Raw genomic sequence first — 17,863 nt, 5'->3', positions numbered from 1 at the left:
TGTTGCCAACTTATACTTCCCAAGCGCTTAGTACAGTGCTCTGCACACAGTAAGCTCTCAATAGATACGATTGAATGAACGAATGAATGAGAAATGGATAGCCTTGAAGAAATCAGCTGACCTGCTGCAGTCGAGGGAGGAGAGGAGCAGGGCTGGAGCAGAGGTTTGGAGAAGATCTGAACAGGAGGCAAAGCGGGGCACGAATGCCACCGCAGCATGGTGGCACAGCAGGAAGAGGAGAAGGTGGCAGAATAGGAAGAAGTGGCAGGGAGCAGAGACTGCAGATCAACCTCCCAAGACCTCAGCGTCTGGAGACACCGCAATCCGAGTCTGACCTGAACGGCTCAGGAGTCTAGCCAGAAAAACCAGCCCGTGAGGGAATGGACGGCGGAGGGGCACTTAGAACAGCTCCTGCAGGGAGGCAGGCAGTTGGTTGAGCTTCCTTCCGTCTATTCCCTTCCTACCCTGAGCTGAGGCGGAGAAACTTAAAGGGCAGCATCATATCCTTTAAGAGCCAGTTATATGGGTGCTTTGCATGTAGTAAGCCCTTAATAAATGCCATTATTATTATTATTTTTATTAATAATGGCATTTGTTACTGTACTAAGCGCTGGGCACTGTACCTCTATACTTGTTTTGTTGTCTGTCTCCCCCTTCTAGACAGTGAGCCCATTGTCGGGTAGGGAGTGTCTTTATCTGTTGCCGAATTGTACTTCCCAAGCGCTTAGTACAGTGCTCAGCACACAGTAAGCGCTCAATAAATGCGATTGAATGAATGAATGAATATTAACCACCAGGACTCAGGTAGAAAGCAGACTGCCCCGTTTCATGCGAGCTGCTTCATTTGGGACTAGTGCTCAGCTGGGGGGGCCATGGGGCTGATAGTACAGTGCTTGACAAATAATAAGTGCTTAACAAATACCATAATTATTATTATTATGAAGGTAGTAGAGGGAAAAAAATAAAAATCTGGGTGTGGCAGCATGACCCTTGCTGGGCAAGGAGACTTGACATTCCTAGACTGTGAGCCCACTGTTGCCAACTTGTACTTCCCAAGTGCTTAGTACAGTGCTCTGCACACAGTAAGTACTCAATAAATACGATTGAATGAATGAATGAATGAATGAATGAATGAATGACATGTCCTAAGTTACGCTAAAGGCCCGGAGGCCAGAGAAAAACCAAAAACAAGCTAAAGGCTGTGAGAAAAGACCAGCTTCTTAACCTGAGAACAGTATTGTAACATCACAAGGTCAATCAATCAATCAATCGAATTTACTGAGTGCAGAGCTGTGTAGTAAGTGCTTGGGAGAATACAACAGAAGTGGTAAACACGATCCCTGCCCTTGAGGAGCTCACAGTCTAGTAGGGGAGACAGAAGTTAAAATAAATTGCAGGTCATGAGACAGCATGCAAAGGACATGGACCTGGAAAACATGAGTTGGAAGAGAGATTTGGTATGTGAGAAGAAGAAAGGAAAAGTAAGAAATTACATAAAGGGGATTGATTGATTGACTGATAAAACTCTATCCTTTGATGACAAAGTCTCCTCTCTGGGGATACAGCAATAACTGCCAATTAACAGTAATTTATGAATTCTTTAGCTGGTCAAACAAAGACTCCAGGAAACACTTGATATAAAGTGCCGGTCATGCATGCCAGACCAAGAGGCTCCAGAAAACTCCATTTAATGAAAAGTAGTAATTTTCCCAATTAAGAGCTAAATTTTTTTCAGAGCAGGTTGTGGCAGCCCATCTTTGAAATAAATTCCTAAGACAACGAGAGAGAGATAGATAGATAGACACAGAGAGAGAGAGAGAGAGAGAGAGAGAGAGAGAGAGAGAGAGAGAGAGAGAGAAAGAGAGAGATCTATGGTGAGAAGGTGACAGTCTCATTGCTTTTACACGAACTGTAGCTGGGAAGCCCTGTCAGCCTTTTCATTCATTCGTATTTATTGAGCGCTGTGTGCAAAGCACCGTACTAAGTGCTCGGGAGAGTACAATATAACAACAAACGGACACATTCCTGCCCACAGGGAGCTCAGTCTGGAGGGGGAGACAGACATTAATATAAATAAATAGACAAATAAATAACTAAAGCCTTCCTGTAAATAAATATCTGTGCCCCACAAAGTAAACTGCAAGTTCCCTGAGGGTAGGGAATGTGTGGCTTGCGACTCTTGTAGTCATCTAAGTGTTTAGTACAGTGCCTAGTACAAAATAGGGGCTTAATACATACCATTGATGGATTGACTGACTCCTGTTGAGCTGAGCCTGTAGAATTTGTGATCTATTGTTAAACTATACCTTTGCAATTTTGGCTAAAGAATTTGGTCTGTAGATTCCTCACAGATTGTGATATTGTTTCTTCTCATTCTACCGTGTGCTTCTTTCTTTGGGAGTCCTTTTTCAGGCTTTGATATTATACCCTGCTTAGCTCCATGAACAGTAATGGCCTGATGCGTTGCCTCCTGGATCTTTCAGTGCAGTTCTGTACCATTCAGGAGTGTAAAATCAAGGGACAGTTAACTCTTCTTCACATTTCCATCCCACTTTCTGCCATGGGGAAACATCCCAAAGCTGGGAAACCTCCCCTGGTACCAAGATTACAGAATCCAACCACTTTTCCTGCACTGGGAGAGTTTGGATTAGATAAACTGCAGCTGCCATAATAATCAATCGATCAGTGGTAATTACTGAGCACTTACTACAGTGCAGAGCACTGTAGTAAGGGCTTGAGAGAATACAATATAACAGAATTAGCAGACACATTCTCTGCCCATAACGAAGGGGGTTCCGAGCCTCTCCCGCAACCAGTAAGATCATCTCAAGGAAGGTCCACGGGGAGGGGAAAAGAAGAAGAGTTGTCTTGCCTCTCTGAGGGATTTCCAAGTAACTGGGCATAGATCCCTTGTGATGGCTACAGATTCCCTGGAATGGCTACATTTCCTAGTTCCACTCCAGTCCCTCCAACCCCCCTAGAGTGGATCTTGAGATTCCAGAAAGTCCCTCTGGCATGTGAGAATGTAAGTCAGGGATGCTTAGTGGCCTTGGTCTGTGGCAGCTGCATGGACCACTGGCCTGCGATTCACTAGCGTCCATCCAATTGGCTGTTCCCTGGAAGGTTTTAGTGCCTCTCAGGTGGGGGAAATTGGTCAGTTGTATTTATTGAGTGTTTACTGTGTGCAGGGCACTGTACTAAGCACTGGGGAGAGTACCACACAACAATATAATAGACACATTCCCCACCCACAATGAGCTTACAGTCGAGTGGATGAGCTTATAGTCTAGAGGACGAGTTTACAGTCTAGAAGGAAGGCAGAAGAATTCTAAATTGACTTTAGTCCTGATGCACAGAAGTCTATATGTTCCCCATTTCCAAATGAGATTTAGCTGGGTCCCTCAAGCCACCAAAGTGAACAACAAAAGCCCCCACAGTACCAATCTAGTCCCCTCTCAGCCTGGTGACCCGACTCCCCCGAGATGGCACCCGGCCTTCACCTGCAGCATACTATTGCTGATTAGCGCTTGGTCCCTCAGGCTGTAGATGAAGGGAAAGAGCTTGTTCACAGCATTCGATATAGCCACCTTCTTTTCCTTGAACTTGATTAAAAGGTGATTCTCTAGCTCGGGGTCCATCCTGTGGAAAAATGACAACAATCAATTAGATGGTGACATTCCAGGGAAAAATGGGGGTCTTGGGTTTGGTGACTTCCCCGGGTTTGTGGAGAGTGGAGTATTGAGAAGGAATATGGTGAATCCCATGGAACTCCAAGAGAGGCAGGGGCACTTGGTTTTGAGCCATTGAAGGTGTCGGGTCCCTTGGGTTTCTCCAAATACCGCCTGAGATGATCCACCCCAATTCCGTGGCATCTGAGTTTTTCTGGGTCCTGGTTGTATGTTCTAGGCATGAGAAATCATCAATCGTATTTATTGAGCACTTACTGTGTGCAGAGCACTGCACTAAGCACTTGGGAAGTACAAACTGGCAACATATAGAGACAGTCCCTACCCAACAGTCTAAAAAAATGTGAGTGATAGAGAGGACTGTCAAAAAGAAAAGTTTCTTGGCGGGCGGGAAGGGATGGTTTCAATTAAGGCTAGACTGTAAACTCCTCTGCTAGACTGTAAGATCCTTGAGGGCGGGGATCATGTCTACTAACTTGATTGTAATGACAATAATAAAAATAATAAGTTTGTTAATGAACTCACTCAAGAGTTTAGTACTGTGTTGTGGACACAGGAAGCTCTCAATCAACATCGTCATCATCATCAATGGCATTTATTCACCATCATCGGTGATATTTATTGAACACTTACTGTATTCAGAGCACTGTACTAAGTGCTTGGGAGAGCATAACACAACAGAGTTGCTAAATATGTTCCCTGCCCACAATGAGCTTACAGTCTAGAGGTGGAGAAAGACATTAATATAAATAATTTATAATATAGGATTTGTAGATATGTACATAAGTGCTGTGGGGTTGATGGTGGGGCGCATATCAAATGTTCAATGAATACCTTTGACTGATTGATTCCTGAGGCTACTAGCCAAGGCCACTGCGATAACTGGGCATACTGGCCCATGTCTGTGGCTGTTGGAGCAAACAGCTATTTAAAGTGATGGCTTTCACTTCCCCTCTGACCCCCTCCATCCTGCTGTTAACCCTGTCACAGCCACAGCTCTGGACTAAAATTACCGCCAGGACTGTCAAGAAGAGGCTGACTTTTAGCCTAGACCACACTTCACCCCAGGCTGAGGAAGAGGACTTTGCAAAATGCAATGAGACTGTTACACAATTAAGTGGGGTGTCAGGATTCTCCTCCAAGAGGCCTTCCCAGAGTAGGCCCCCTTTTCCTCAGCTCCCCCTCCCTTCCATGTCACCTTGATTCTTTCTCTTTGCTCTTACCCCCTTCTCCCCGCCCCTCAGCACTTACGATATATGCATATATGTATAATTCTATTTAGATTGATGCCTGTTTACTTGTTTTGATGTCACTCTCCCCAGCTCTAGGCTGTAAGCCCACTATGGTCAGGGACTGTCTCTCTTTATTGCTGAATTGTACTTTTCAAGCGCTTAGTATAGTGCTCTGCACACAGTAAGTGCTGAATAAATACAACTGAAAGAATAAATGAATGAATGATTTAATAAACGGCCTCCTGAGGAGCAGACTGCCTGTCAAAGGTTCCTGCCCTAGGGGAGTTTTTGCTTCCAATTACTCATCTGAAAAATGGTGGAAGGAAGTCAGAAGATGTGGGTTATCCGTGAACTTCAAACTTCACTAATAAAAAAGATCAGGTGAGGTTCACCCAGCAGAAACAGAAACCTTGATAGTTAAGGAGAAGCAGCCTGGTCTCGTGGATAGACCACAGGACTGGGAATCAGAAGGACCTGGGTTCTAATTCTGCCTCCTCCACTTGTCTGCTATGTGATCTTGGACAAGTCACTTCACTACTCCGTGCCTCTGTTCCCTCATCTGTAAAATGGGGATTAAGACTGTATGCCCCATGGGGAAGATGGACTGTGTCCAATCTGATTATCTTGTATCTATCCCAGCACTTAGTACGGTGCCTGGCATCATAGTAAGAGCTTAACAAATGCCACAATTATTATTATTTTTGTTAAAGTATCCGTACCTTCTTTGACACCTTGCAAAGTCACCCCGCAGTTTCTTCTGACATCCCATCGGGTTCTATCCAGTTAAGAGGAGCAGCATATCCCAGTGGAAAGAGCATGGGCCTGGGAATCAGAGAACCTGGGTTCTCATGTCAGCTCTGACCCTCGTGACTTAACTTCTCTGTGCCTCAGTTTTCACATTTGTAAAATGGTGATTGAATATCTGGCCTTCTTCCTACTGAGACTGTGAGTCCCATGTGGGACAGGATCTCTGTCCAACCTGATTAATTTGAATTTACTCTAGTGCTCAGAACAGTTCCTGGCAAATAATGAGCTTAACAAACACCATAATAATAATAATAATAATTATAACCATAGTAATGATAATAATATTCTCTGTCCTACTTAGACTGTGAATTCCATGTGGGACAGGGATTGTGTCTGACCTGATTAACTTGTATCTATCCCAGTACTTAGAACAGTCTACCAGTCTAACAGTCTAACTTCTGGACTGTGAGCCCGCTGTTGGGCAGGGACCGTCTCTACTGGTTGCCAACTTGTACTTCCCAAGCGCTTAGTACAGTGCTCTGCACACAGTAAGTGCTCAATAAATATGATTGAATGAATGAATGAATGAAACAGTGCTTGCCACATAGTGAAGCGCCTAGAAAATTTAATAACATTAACAGCAACCATAATAATAACAATAATAATCTCATAATTCCCCAGTGACAGTCTATCCCAAACCCACTGTGAAAACGCAAATGACGGGAGGACCAAGTGGGCCCACTTTGGTCACAGCCCTGAGGGCCTGGGCTTGGTAGAATTGTTTATGGGAAGGAAGGAAAATTCAGTTGGCAGAAACAAGCTGCTTTTGGCCAAGTCTCAATCCTCATGTTCCTTCCCAGTTTGGTGTGAAGGACCAAGAGAAAAATGAAGAAAAAAGTTCAGACAGGAACAGAGTTTGTGGGTTTCAAACATTAGCTCTAGAGGCAAGAAAAATGGGGTCATTTCTGCTCTGGTGAATTAACCACATCCTGCTGTAGAAATTCAAGAAGACGCCCAATTCAAATTTGTCTTTACCCTTGGCCCCTTTCCTCCTACCATTTCCTCTAGTAACGGGCTGGGTCCTTACTGAACCAACTCTGCTCCTTGTCTTCCAGTCAATCAATCGGTGGCATTTATCAGGTGGTTTCTGTGTGCAGAGCACTGCATTAAGCGCTTGGGAGAGTACAATACAGAAGAGTTGGTAGACTCTGTTACCTGACCACGGAGAGTTTACAGTCCTTTGGCCGTGAATATGTAACACAGGTGAAATCCAAACCCTGGTGTTGGATTCCTCTTGGGCATACACTGCCCTGTACAAAAGCAGGCCTGATCTCTTCATTCCTAGACTGTAAGGTATTTGAGAGCAGGAATCGTGTCAACCCTATCTATTGTACCATGCTCTTCCAAGTGTTTAATAAATGCCCTGCACACAGAAAACACTCAATAACTACCACTAATTGATCGATACTTTCCCAAGCGCTTACTACAGTACTCTGCACACAGTAAGCGCTCAATACTGATCGATTACCCCTCCAGGCTACTGGGTTTGGGGGTGCATTTTCCAGCTTTAGGAGTCCATCCAGGGCACAAGATGCCTTGGCTTCTCAGGATCAGTTGGGACCAAGAATATTTATTCTTCCTCCTTCCAAATCTTGCTTTCTCTGGCTCATCACCTCGCTTACAGATGCACCTCTCTTTTATAACAGTCCGTCACTGTCAGCAGCCCAAAAAAGTCAAAGATTAGTGGAGGGGTAGAGGGAGCTTTTAAGCAGTAGTTGAGGTTTTTCCTATTTTGATTTAATTGTTAACTTGGTACCTCCACGCCCTTCTTTAATGTTCATCTTCATGTTTTCTCCTCAGCCCTCAGGGGAAACATTATCATCACCAATTTGTTGACAGGAATCAATCAAGCAATCGTATTTATTGACTGCTTACTGTATGCAGAGGACTATACTAAATGCTTGGGAGAGTAGACATGTCAGGGTTGGTAGACGCGTTCCCTGTCTACATCAAGCGCTTAGTGCAGTGCTCGGCACACAGTAAGCGCTCAATAAATACAATTGAATGAACGAGCTTACAGTCCAGATGAACTGTTGCTTTTCTGATCCACAGCCTCAAAAACTCAACAGTGGCATCTTCCTTTTCTACCGTGGATTCGAATACAAACTTACTGAAGCCTGAGTCTTCACCTCCTGAGTTTCCTCAAAGAGAAAGGGTCAGGAGAAACTGTCCTTGAGAGGGAGTCATTCATCCGCCTTACCTCCTTCCCCTCCCCACAGCACCTGTATATATGTATATATGTTTGTACGTATTTATTACTCTATTTTATTTGTACAGATTTATTCAATTTATTTTATTTTGTTAATATGTTTTGTTTTGTTCACTGTTTCCGCCTTCTAGACTGTGAGCCCACTGTTGGGTAGGGACCACCTCTCTATGTTTCCAACTTGTACTTCCCAAGCGCTTGGTACAGTGCTCTGCACACAGTAAGCGCTCAATAAATACGATTGAATGAATCCAGTTTTAGGCAGAACAATCTGGATTTCAGAGGCTCTGTCCCCCGTCCGGCCCGGATCTGTCACCAGATGACTTGGTGGCCACTGTTTTTATTTTAAGCATCTAACCTCCCTGTCCCTTGACTCTCACTTGCGAATGCCACAGCTCGGAAGTGGGGGCCTGTTAATCAGGATCTGGATTATGTTGCCCACTTGTACTTCCCAAGTGCTTAGTGACAATAATAATAATAATAATAATAATAATGATAATGGCATTTGTTAAGCACTTACTATGTGCAAAGCACTGTTCTAAGTGCTGGGGGATACAAGGTGATCAGGTTGTCTCATGCGGGTTGTCCCATGTGTCCCATGTGTCAGCTCTGCCCCTTGTGACAACTTCTCTGTGCCTCAGTTTTCACATTTGTAAAATGGTGGTTGAATATCTGGCCTTCTTCCTACTTAGACTGTGAGCCCCACGTGGGACAGGATCTCTGTCCAACCTGATTAATTTGAATTTACTCCAGTGCTCAGAATAGTTCCTGGCAAATAACAAGCTTAACAAATACCATAATAATAATAATAATAATAACCATAGTAATGATAATAATATTCTCTGTCCTACTTAGACTGTGAATTCCATGTGGGACGGGGATTGTGTCTGACCTGATTAACTCGTATCTCGAATCTTAGAACAGCAAAGCACTGTTCTAAGTGCTGGGGGATACAAGGTGATCAGGTTGCCCCATGTGGGGCTCACAGTCTTAATCCCCATTTTACAGATGAGGGAACTGAGGCTCAGAGAAGTTAAGTGACTTGCCCAAGGTCACACAGCAGACATGTGGTGGAGCCGGGATTCAAACCCATGACTTCTGATTACAAAGCCCATGCTCTTTCCACTGAGCCACGATGCTTCTGCTCTGCACACAGTAAGCTCTCAATAAATACTATTGAATGAATGAATGAATGAATGGGAGAGAGGATTCCAAAGATTCTGGGATATACTGGTCTGGGAAGAGGGATAGGAGACACTGGAATTTGGCAAAAATGGTGCTTTTGATGTCATGGCTTGGCCAGATGGAAAGAGCAGGGGCCTGGGAACCAGAGGACCTGGGTTCTAATCCCAGCTCCGCCACTTGTCTGTTGTGTGACCTTGGATAAGTCACTTCATTTCTCTGTGCCTCAGTTTCCTCATTCATTCATTCATTCAATCGTATTTATTGAGTGCTTACTGTTTGCAGAGCACTGTACTAAGCACTTGGGAAGTACAAGTCGGCAACATATAGAGAAGGTCCCTACCCAACGAGGGGCTCACAGTCTAGGAGGAGGAGACAGACAACAAAAAAAACCCCATGTAGACAGGTAGGATTAAGACCGTGAGTTCCATGTGGGAAAGGGACTGGATCCAACCTATTATCTTGTAACTTTTCTAGTGCTTAGTAAAGTGCCTGGCACATAGTAAGCACTTAATAAATACCACTATCATGATTATTATTATTAGTGTTATTACTCCTCAGGCCTGGTGTGATATACACAGGGTTGATGATGATGATGGCATTTATTAAGTGCTTACTATGTGCAAAGCACTGTTCTAAGCACTGGGGAGGTTACAAGGTGATGAGGTTGTCCCACAGGGGGCTTACAGTCTTCATCCCCATTTTGCAGATGAGGAAACTGAGACACAGAGAAGTTAAGAGACTTGCCCAAAGTCACACAGCTGACAACTGGCAGAGCCGGGATTTGAACCCATGAACTCTGACTCTTTCCACCGAGCCACGCTGCTCTGTGTCTCAGGGTCCAGGATCTACAAGGGCTGTCTGTGGCAACCTAGTCTTGGTGGGAATGTGTTTGTTTATTGTTGTACTCTCCCAAGTGCTTAATACAGTGCTTTGCACACTAAGCATTCAATAAATATGACTGAATGAATGAATGAACGAACTTTCTCTTGAAAGAAATGCAGAGAGCAAATCTGACAGTGCCTCTCCCGCTGAAGGGAGGAAGGAGGGAAGGAAGGTTTAGCAGAGAGAGATGTGTGTATACATGTGTGTCTTTGTCCCCCTGAAGTTATTTCAGTAGTTTTGAGCTTCCATCTAGGTTCCAAGTCCAGATCTAACTCCAACACCCAGTGCCTGGATATCATCCCAGCTAGAGGAGGCCAGACTCCTCTATTCCATATTCCCCTCCTCTATGCTCCCCTACTCCATATTCTCCTCCTTTCTCCTCTCTGCTGTGCTCTCTTCTCCCAAATTCCTCTCCTCCACACTCCCCTCTGCCATGTTTCCCTCCACCATGCTCCTCTCCACCGTGCTCTTCTCTGCCATGCTTCCCTAAACCATTCATTCAATCATATTTATTGAGCGCTTACTGTGTGCAGAGCACTGTACTAAGCACTTGGGAAGTACAAGTTGGCAACATATAGAGACGGTCCCTACCCAACAGCGGGCTCACAGTCTATATGTTCCCCTCCCATAAGCTAGACCCAGCCTGAGCAGTCTTGACTCCCGGTCATGGGTGTGACAGAGAAGAACTGAAGGAATGAGAGTGAGGAGGGATTGTAAGCTCCTTGAGGCTATGGATTGCAATCACCAAGTCTACTGTACTTTCGCAGTGCTTAGTACGGCACTCTGCCCACAGCAAATGCTCAATAAATACTACTGGTTAATAGGTGCAGAGGAGTGTGAAGGTTGATAGGTGAAGAGGAATATGGGCGTGAAAATCTGAGGGAACAGGGTTTGGGGCAGGAAGGGAATATCTATGGACCAACTGGAAGGGAGAGGTGGATTTGGGAATTCAACTGCTGGTTGAGCTTGAGATCGTGACAGCGCGTTCCAGTGCTCCTGGCGTTCTCAGTGCAGATTAAATCAAAAAATGCCAACAATGTCTGTGGAGGAAGTGGGGCCAAAACAGAGCACTCAGCTCCGCCATCTCATCAGCCTCATCCTCCATCTTGATCGTCACCCAGCCCCACCCTACCCACCACGACTCTCAGCACAAGCCAGCTCCCCAGCATTTTCAAAATGAAATATTAAGCCCACAGACTTGTTTGACGCTCCTGAGCTACCCCCTTTCATTCATTCAATCATATTTGCTGAGCGCTTACCATGTGCAGAGCATTGCACTAAGCCTTTTTCCTTCTTAATAATAATAATTATAGTATTTATTAAGCACTTACTATGTGCTAAGCACTTTTCTAATCACTGGTGTAGATGCAAGTTAATCAGGTTGGACCCAATCCCTGTTCCACATGGGGCTCACAGCAGTAATCTCCATTTTACAGATGAGATAACTGAGGCACAGAGAAGCGAAGTGACATGCCCGAGGTCACGCAGCAGACGTGCGGCGGATTAGAATCCACGTTCTTTTGAGTCCCAGGCCCATGCTCCATCCACTGAGTCACACTGTTGACAAAACTACCCCTGAAGGACGGTGGTAGTAAAATGGATGAAACCATTGTTCATTTTTAGTAGCCCAGGAGAAATCGATACTCAAACTGAGCAAAAAAAAAAAAATAATGAAGAAGGGAGGCTATGTCCAAGGCTGACTCCCAAATCAAGCTGAGCATCTTCCTACCTTTCTGGAAAGGCATGTCTCTTTTCTCTTTTCCACTCCAGTGACCTCACTCCCCACATGCACCCTTGGACACACTCCTTCTCCCTCCTACGATGAAAGATAAAAGTGCTTCATCTCTCATCTCTCTCATCTCTCATCTCTCTGTTTTTTGCAACTCATTCCTGCTGCCACCACCAAACAGGTCCCTTAGCTACCCTGCTCAGATACACACACGCACACAAACGTGATCACTCCCAGAGAAATAGGAAGTAAAATAAAAAGGAGAGTCAAAGACCAGGAGGAAAGAAGTGAAATAAAATCAGAAGAAATTGTTTCCTCACAAGGCAGCTTCTCCTTGTTCCTTACCTGCCCTTGGTTATGTTACCTGCTGGTCCGGTGAATGTGTCTCCGTTTGAATGTCTTACAGATTTGTCACTGTTTCTGAGAAATGAAACTGAAAGTACTTCCTGAAAGCAAGGAGGGAATCAGTCCAAGGGCGGGAAATGCCCCGTTTCCTCGGGTCTCTCCGCAGAGTCAAGCAGCACTTTCATAGACAGATAATTTGGGAAAGGGTCAATCCCAGATTCTCTGCATTTTCTTGGTTCCTCTTCGATAGCAGATCAAACTCAGAAGTTCTAGCAAAAGTGAATCTCATGAAGAAGTCAGCTCCACTACTATTATTGTGGCTGTGGTTTAACTCGATTCCGCTTGCAGGAACAGCTGGATTTGCCAAATAGAATAAGACCTGAAGTCAGTTGTTTTTCCCTGGCAAATTTTTAAAACTCCCTCCATTTCTGAAAGGTCTTTCCACCTCCCGGAAATCAAAAATTAAAAAAAAGTTTCCAATGAGAAGAGGGTTGAAGCGGAGGCCAAGTGGGAGGAAGCAGAGAGAGACAGGAACTCGCGGAGAGTCTGCCCAAAGCAGAAATGGAGTTATGCCAACAAGCAGCGTGACTCCATGGAAAGAGCACAGGCCTTGGAGTCAGAAGTCATGGGTTCAAATCCTGACTCTGCCACTTGTCAGCTGTGTGACTTTGGGCAAGTCACTTCACTTCTCTGGGCCTCAGTGACTTCATCTGTAAAATGGGGATGAAGACTGTGAGCCCCATGGGGGACAACCTGATCACCTTGTAACCTCCCCGGCGCTTAGAACAGTGCTTTGCACATTCATTCATTCATTCAATCATATTTATTGAGCGCTTACTGTGTGCAGAGCACTGTACTAAGTGCTTGGGAAGTCCAAGTTGGCAACATATAGAGACGGTCCGTACCCAACAGCGGGTTCACAGTCTAGAAGGGGGAACATAGTAAGTACTTAATAAATGCCATCATTATTATTATTATTATTAAGTGGACAGTTCATGGCTGTGGAATACACAGAGACCCAAGATTTAGCTTGAGGCAGCTGGATGGTGGTTCAGGTTTTGGGGTATTTTGCATTGGCCCAAACAGCATTTACTTACTACAGATGAATAGCTTCACAGCTCCCTACAATTAGGAACAGATGATCATGTTTTGTTTTTTTGTCTGTCTCCCCCTTCTAGACTGTAAGCCCGCCGTTGGGTAGGGACCGTCTATGTTGCCGACTTGTACTTCCCAAGCGCTTAGTACAGTGCTCTGCACACAGTAAGCGCTCAATAAATACGATTGAATGAACGAATGAATGAATTTTGCATTGGCCCAAACAGCATTTACTTACTACAGATTAATAGCTTCACAGCTCCCCACAATGACTGTGAGCCCACTATTGAGTAGGGGCTGTCTCTATATGTCGCCAACTTGTACTTCCCGAGCGCTTAGTACAGTGCTCTGCACACAGTAAGCGCTCAATAAATACGATTGATGATGATGATGATAACTAGGAACAGATCTCTGTGGATTCCTCTGAGGACTCAGAGCCCCGCAGCTTCAAAGCCGCCTTTGAGGGAGACCCCTTATCTATCAGGGGGGGTTTCTGCTCCTGTTTGTGGTGCAGGGGGTCTCCTCACAGTCTGGCCTCACCCCTTCCCACCCCCGCCTACCAGTTTCTACTCCTGTCCGTGGAGGGGGCGGTCAGCCTTTCCACAAAACAGAGCAAATGTTATTGTGGAGAAAGGAAACAACCTCTTCACGCACAAACACACACAGCCATCCACACACAAACACGAGCAAACACACAATGGACTGTCCACAGTTTGTCCAGACCCAACTTGTACTTCCCAAGCGCTTAGTACAGTGCTCTGCACACAGTAAGCACTCAATAAATACGATTGAATTGAATTGAATTGAATAACTACCAAGAGAGAGGAGCAGGTCCGTGGGCGAAGGGTTAGGTTGACTTTCATTCATTCATTCAATTGAATTTACTTAGCACTTACTGTGTGCAGAGCACTGTACTAAGCGCTTGGAAACTACAATTCAGCAATTAAGAGAGACAATCCCTGCCCACACAGGGTTTACAGTCTAGAAGGGGCAAGACAGTCATAAAACAAGTAAACAGGCATCAGTACAAATGAATAAAATTATAGATACATGCACATAATAATAATTTTGGTATTTGTTAAGCACTTACTATGTGCAAAGCACTGTTCTAAGCACTGGGGAGGATACAGGGTGATAGGGTTGTCCAATGTGGGGCTCATTACCTTAATCCCCATTTTACAGATGGGGTAACTGAGGCTCAGAGAAGTTAAGTGACTTGCCCAAAGTCACACAGCTGACAAGTGGGTGGATTTATTTTGATGATACTGACACCTGTCTACTTGTTTTGTTTTGTTGTCTGTCTCCCCCTTCTAGACTGCGAGCCCATTGTTGGGGAGGGACCGTCTCTATATGCTGCTGATTTGTACTTCCCAAGTGCTTTGTACAGTGCTCTGCACACAGTAAGCGCTCATTTGTACTTCCCAAGTGCTTCATACAGTGCTCTGCACACAGTAAGCGCTCAATAAATAAGACTGAATGAATGAAATTTCTTCCACAGCCCCTCCTTTGGCCTAGTAATGAGCCGACAAGACTAAAATCTTTTGGAGAATACAGCTTACAGTAAGAAACCCTGTTTCTCCAAAGGCAGTGGCCTATGTCTTACAACTGAGGCTTTGCTACAACCTAGTGGCTAAACTGAATCTTCCCCAAGATTTCTAGCTTCTCTACTTTCCCCCACTCTTTTGGTTTTTGTTTTTTTTTTTTATGGCATTTGCTAAGCGCTTTGTACGTGCAGGGACTGTACTAAGTGCCAGAGTAGATGCCAGCTAATCAGCTTAGACACAGCCCATGTTCCACCTGGGGTTCACAGTCTGAATCCCCATTTTATAGACGAGGTAACTGAGGCACAACAAGTGAAGCGACTTGCCCGGGGTCGCACAGCAGACAAATGGCAGAGTGGGGATTAGAACTCTAGTCCTTAATAACAATAATAATGATGGCATTTACTGAGCGCTTACTATGTGCAAACCACTGCTCTAAGTGCTGAGGAGGTTACAAGGTGATCAGGTTGTCCCACAGGGGGGCTCACAGTCAATCCCCATTTAGCAGATGGGGAACTGAGGCACAGAGATACTTCCCAAGCGCTTAGTACAGTGCTCTGCACACAGTAAGCACTCAATAAATATGATTGATTGATCGATTGATTGAAGTGACTTGCCCAAAGTCACACAGCTGCCCTTCTGGCTCTGATTCTTAGGTGCTTGCTCTATCCACTACGATTGAATGAATGAATGAAACCACTAAAGGGCAACACCGTCAGCGGTTGAGAAGAGCCCTCGGAGCTAACTCTTCCACAGCCTCTGAAGCATCTTCATTAGCCAATTTTTCCTTGGGTGGTCAGGGAAACTCCTCTCAGGGTCACAACTGGAGAGTTTCCAGTCCTCTACCAGTCTCGGTTACAGGAGGGAGAGTCAGGCGGAGGCCTACACCTTCCATTCCTAGCTTGGAAAGTGGCTACCGAGCGGCAGGCAATCTGCTACAAAGTCAAAACTCACCCATGCTGGGCAGAGAGTCGAGGGCGGAGACGCGAGTTTACTTCTCGGAAGGCGGAAATGGTAAACCACTTCCACATTTTTACCGAGAAAACGCTGTGGATACGCTACCGGAATGACTGCAGATGAAGAGGAGGCTTCCTGGGAGAGATGTGTCTGTGGTGTCGCTTTGGGTTGGAAATGACTCGACGGCATAAGACAAGATCAGGAAAAGGCTTGTTGGATAATAATAATAATAATAATAATAATAATAACGGCATTTATTAAGCGCTTGCTATGTGCAAAGCACTGTTCTAAGCGCTGGGGAGGTTACAAGGTGATCAGGTTGTCCCACAGGGGGTTCACAGTCTTAATCCCTATTTCACAGTTGAGGTAACTGAGGCCCACAGAAGTGAAGTGACTGGCCCAAAATCACACAGCTGACAATTGGCGGAGCCGGGATAATACTACCCATTATGTCTGGAATTTCATTCAATCGTATTTCTTGAGCGCTTACTATGTGCAGAGCACTGTACTAAGCGCTTGAGTCTGGAATACTCAAACACTGTGTCACGGAGGAGGAGAAAGGCAGACACGTGGATTGGAAATGCTTTGGAAAAAGTAGTTTTTGGTCCTAAACCCTGTCCAAACATAAGTCTCTCCAAGGTAGGTGTAACCCTTAGTGGGCCCACGGTTGTGATGTTTCTTTCATTCATTCATTCATTCATTCAATCGTATTTATTGAGCGCTTACTGTGTGCGGAGCACTGTACTAAGCGCTTGGGAAGTACAAGTTGACAACACATAGAGACGGTCCCTACCCAACAACGGGCTCACATTCATTCATTCATTCAATCGTATTTGTTGAGCGCTTACTGTGTGCAGAGCACTGTACTAAGCGCTTGGGAAGTACAAGTCGGCAACATATAGAGATGGTCCCTACCCAACAGTGGGCTCACAATCTAGAAGGGGGAGATGGACGACAAAACAAAACATGCGGACAGTTGTCAAGTCATCAGAACAAATAGAAATAAAGCTAGATGCACATCATTAACAAAATAAATAGAATATGTCTTCACAGTCCTCTAGAATGTGAGCTCATTGTGGGCAGGCAATGTGTCTGATATTATACTGTACTCTCCCAAGCGTTTAGTACAGTGCTTTGCACACAGTAAGTGCACAATAAATACAATTAACAGTAATCTGATATTATATTATAATACTAATAATGTCTGCTGTGTGACCTTGGGCAAATCACTTCATTTTTCTGGGCCTCAGTTCCCTCATCTGTAAAAAGGGGGTGAAGACTCTGAGTCCCATGTGGGACAGGGACTGTGTCCAACCCAATTTGCTGGTATCCACCCTAGCGCTTAGTACAGTATGTTACAAACTTGTACTTCCCAAGCGCTTAGTACAGTACTCTGCACACAGTAAGTGCTCAATAAATACGATTGAATGAATGAATGAATGAATGGAACATAGTAAGAGCTTAAATAATAACATTATTAGTATTATTTTTAATGATAATAGTAATAATAATGTGTTAATACGCTACAGGGTGTAACCAGCTGCCTTGCTATAGTGCTGTTTGACAGTTAAGGGAGCAGGGAAGAGGAGAAGAGTAAAAAGTATCAGCATCACCCTCGCCTCTCCACTAAACCCACAGTTCCACAATTCCTCCAGCTTGCCAATCATACCTAGTTTTTTGTTTCTTGGATTTTTGGTGGGTTTTTTTATTTTATTTTGACTCACCACAAGTCAGAATGCTGCACGGCCTTCTGACACGGGGAAACTCCTGTCAGAAATTTTCTGAATTTCAACCTCATCACATTGTCCGGCCTCTTGGTCCAGCCTAGGCAGGTCAGCTGTACATATAAGATGATTTGGTAACTTTCAAGGCATTTCCTGCCGCTGTTCCTCTCCCAGTCTGGTGCTGGGATTGGTTGGGATTCATTTTCCTAATCCAGTGCTTTGGTTAGAAAACCGCTGCTTCCTTAACAGCTTATGGTCCCTTCTGATTGTGTGGTTATAAATGAGGTCGCGACTCCCCAGAATGTAGGACATGCAGACGGTCCTTCTTCTCTTGAAAGAAGGGGAAAAAATGTGTCATATTTCTAAAGGTACATTTGAAAGTAAGGTAAAATCACAATTGGAATTTAACAAACATTTACCTTGTCATTCCAACAGAAAAGGGACTAGGTCAAGAGAACAGAAAATAGATTCCAG

General features: G+C 44.7%; 2 protein-coding genes across 6 annotated transcripts in view; one reads left to right on the top strand and one right to left on the bottom strand.

The window, feature by feature from the left end:
- LOC119930553 (nuclear body protein SP140-like) overlaps positions 1–12,470 on the bottom strand; it is a 44,877-nt gene extending 32,407 nt beyond the window's left edge. For 3 of the 5 annotated variants that reach the window (XM_038749013.1, XM_038749016.1, XM_038749015.1), the window contains exons 1-2: positions 12,073–12,470; positions 3,501–3,639 (exon numbers count right to left, since the gene is read on the bottom strand). In XM_038749013.1, the coding sequence (XP_038604941.1) occupies positions 3,501–3,638 (138 nt within the window). In that variant the 5' untranslated portion in view covers position 3,639; positions 12,073–12,470. Of the gene's footprint in view, positions 1–3,500; positions 3,640–12,072 lie in introns of those variants that run through there. The other 2 variants (XM_038749014.1, XM_038749017.1) reach the window with 2 other exon arrangements.
- SCLY (selenocysteine lyase) overlaps positions 1–17,863 on the top strand; it is a 102,477-nt gene that overhangs the window by 16,953 nt on the left and 67,661 nt on the right. The window lies entirely within an intron of this gene.

Source organism: Tachyglossus aculeatus, chromosome 7, assembly GCF_015852505.1.
Source record: "Tachyglossus aculeatus isolate mTacAcu1 chromosome 7, mTacAcu1.pri, whole genome shotgun sequence".
Taxonomy (NCBI): domain Eukaryota; kingdom Metazoa; phylum Chordata; class Mammalia; order Monotremata; family Tachyglossidae; genus Tachyglossus; species Tachyglossus aculeatus.
The sequence above is the reverse complement of the archived record's forward strand: the minus strand, read 5'-3'. Positions and strand labels throughout refer to the sequence as shown.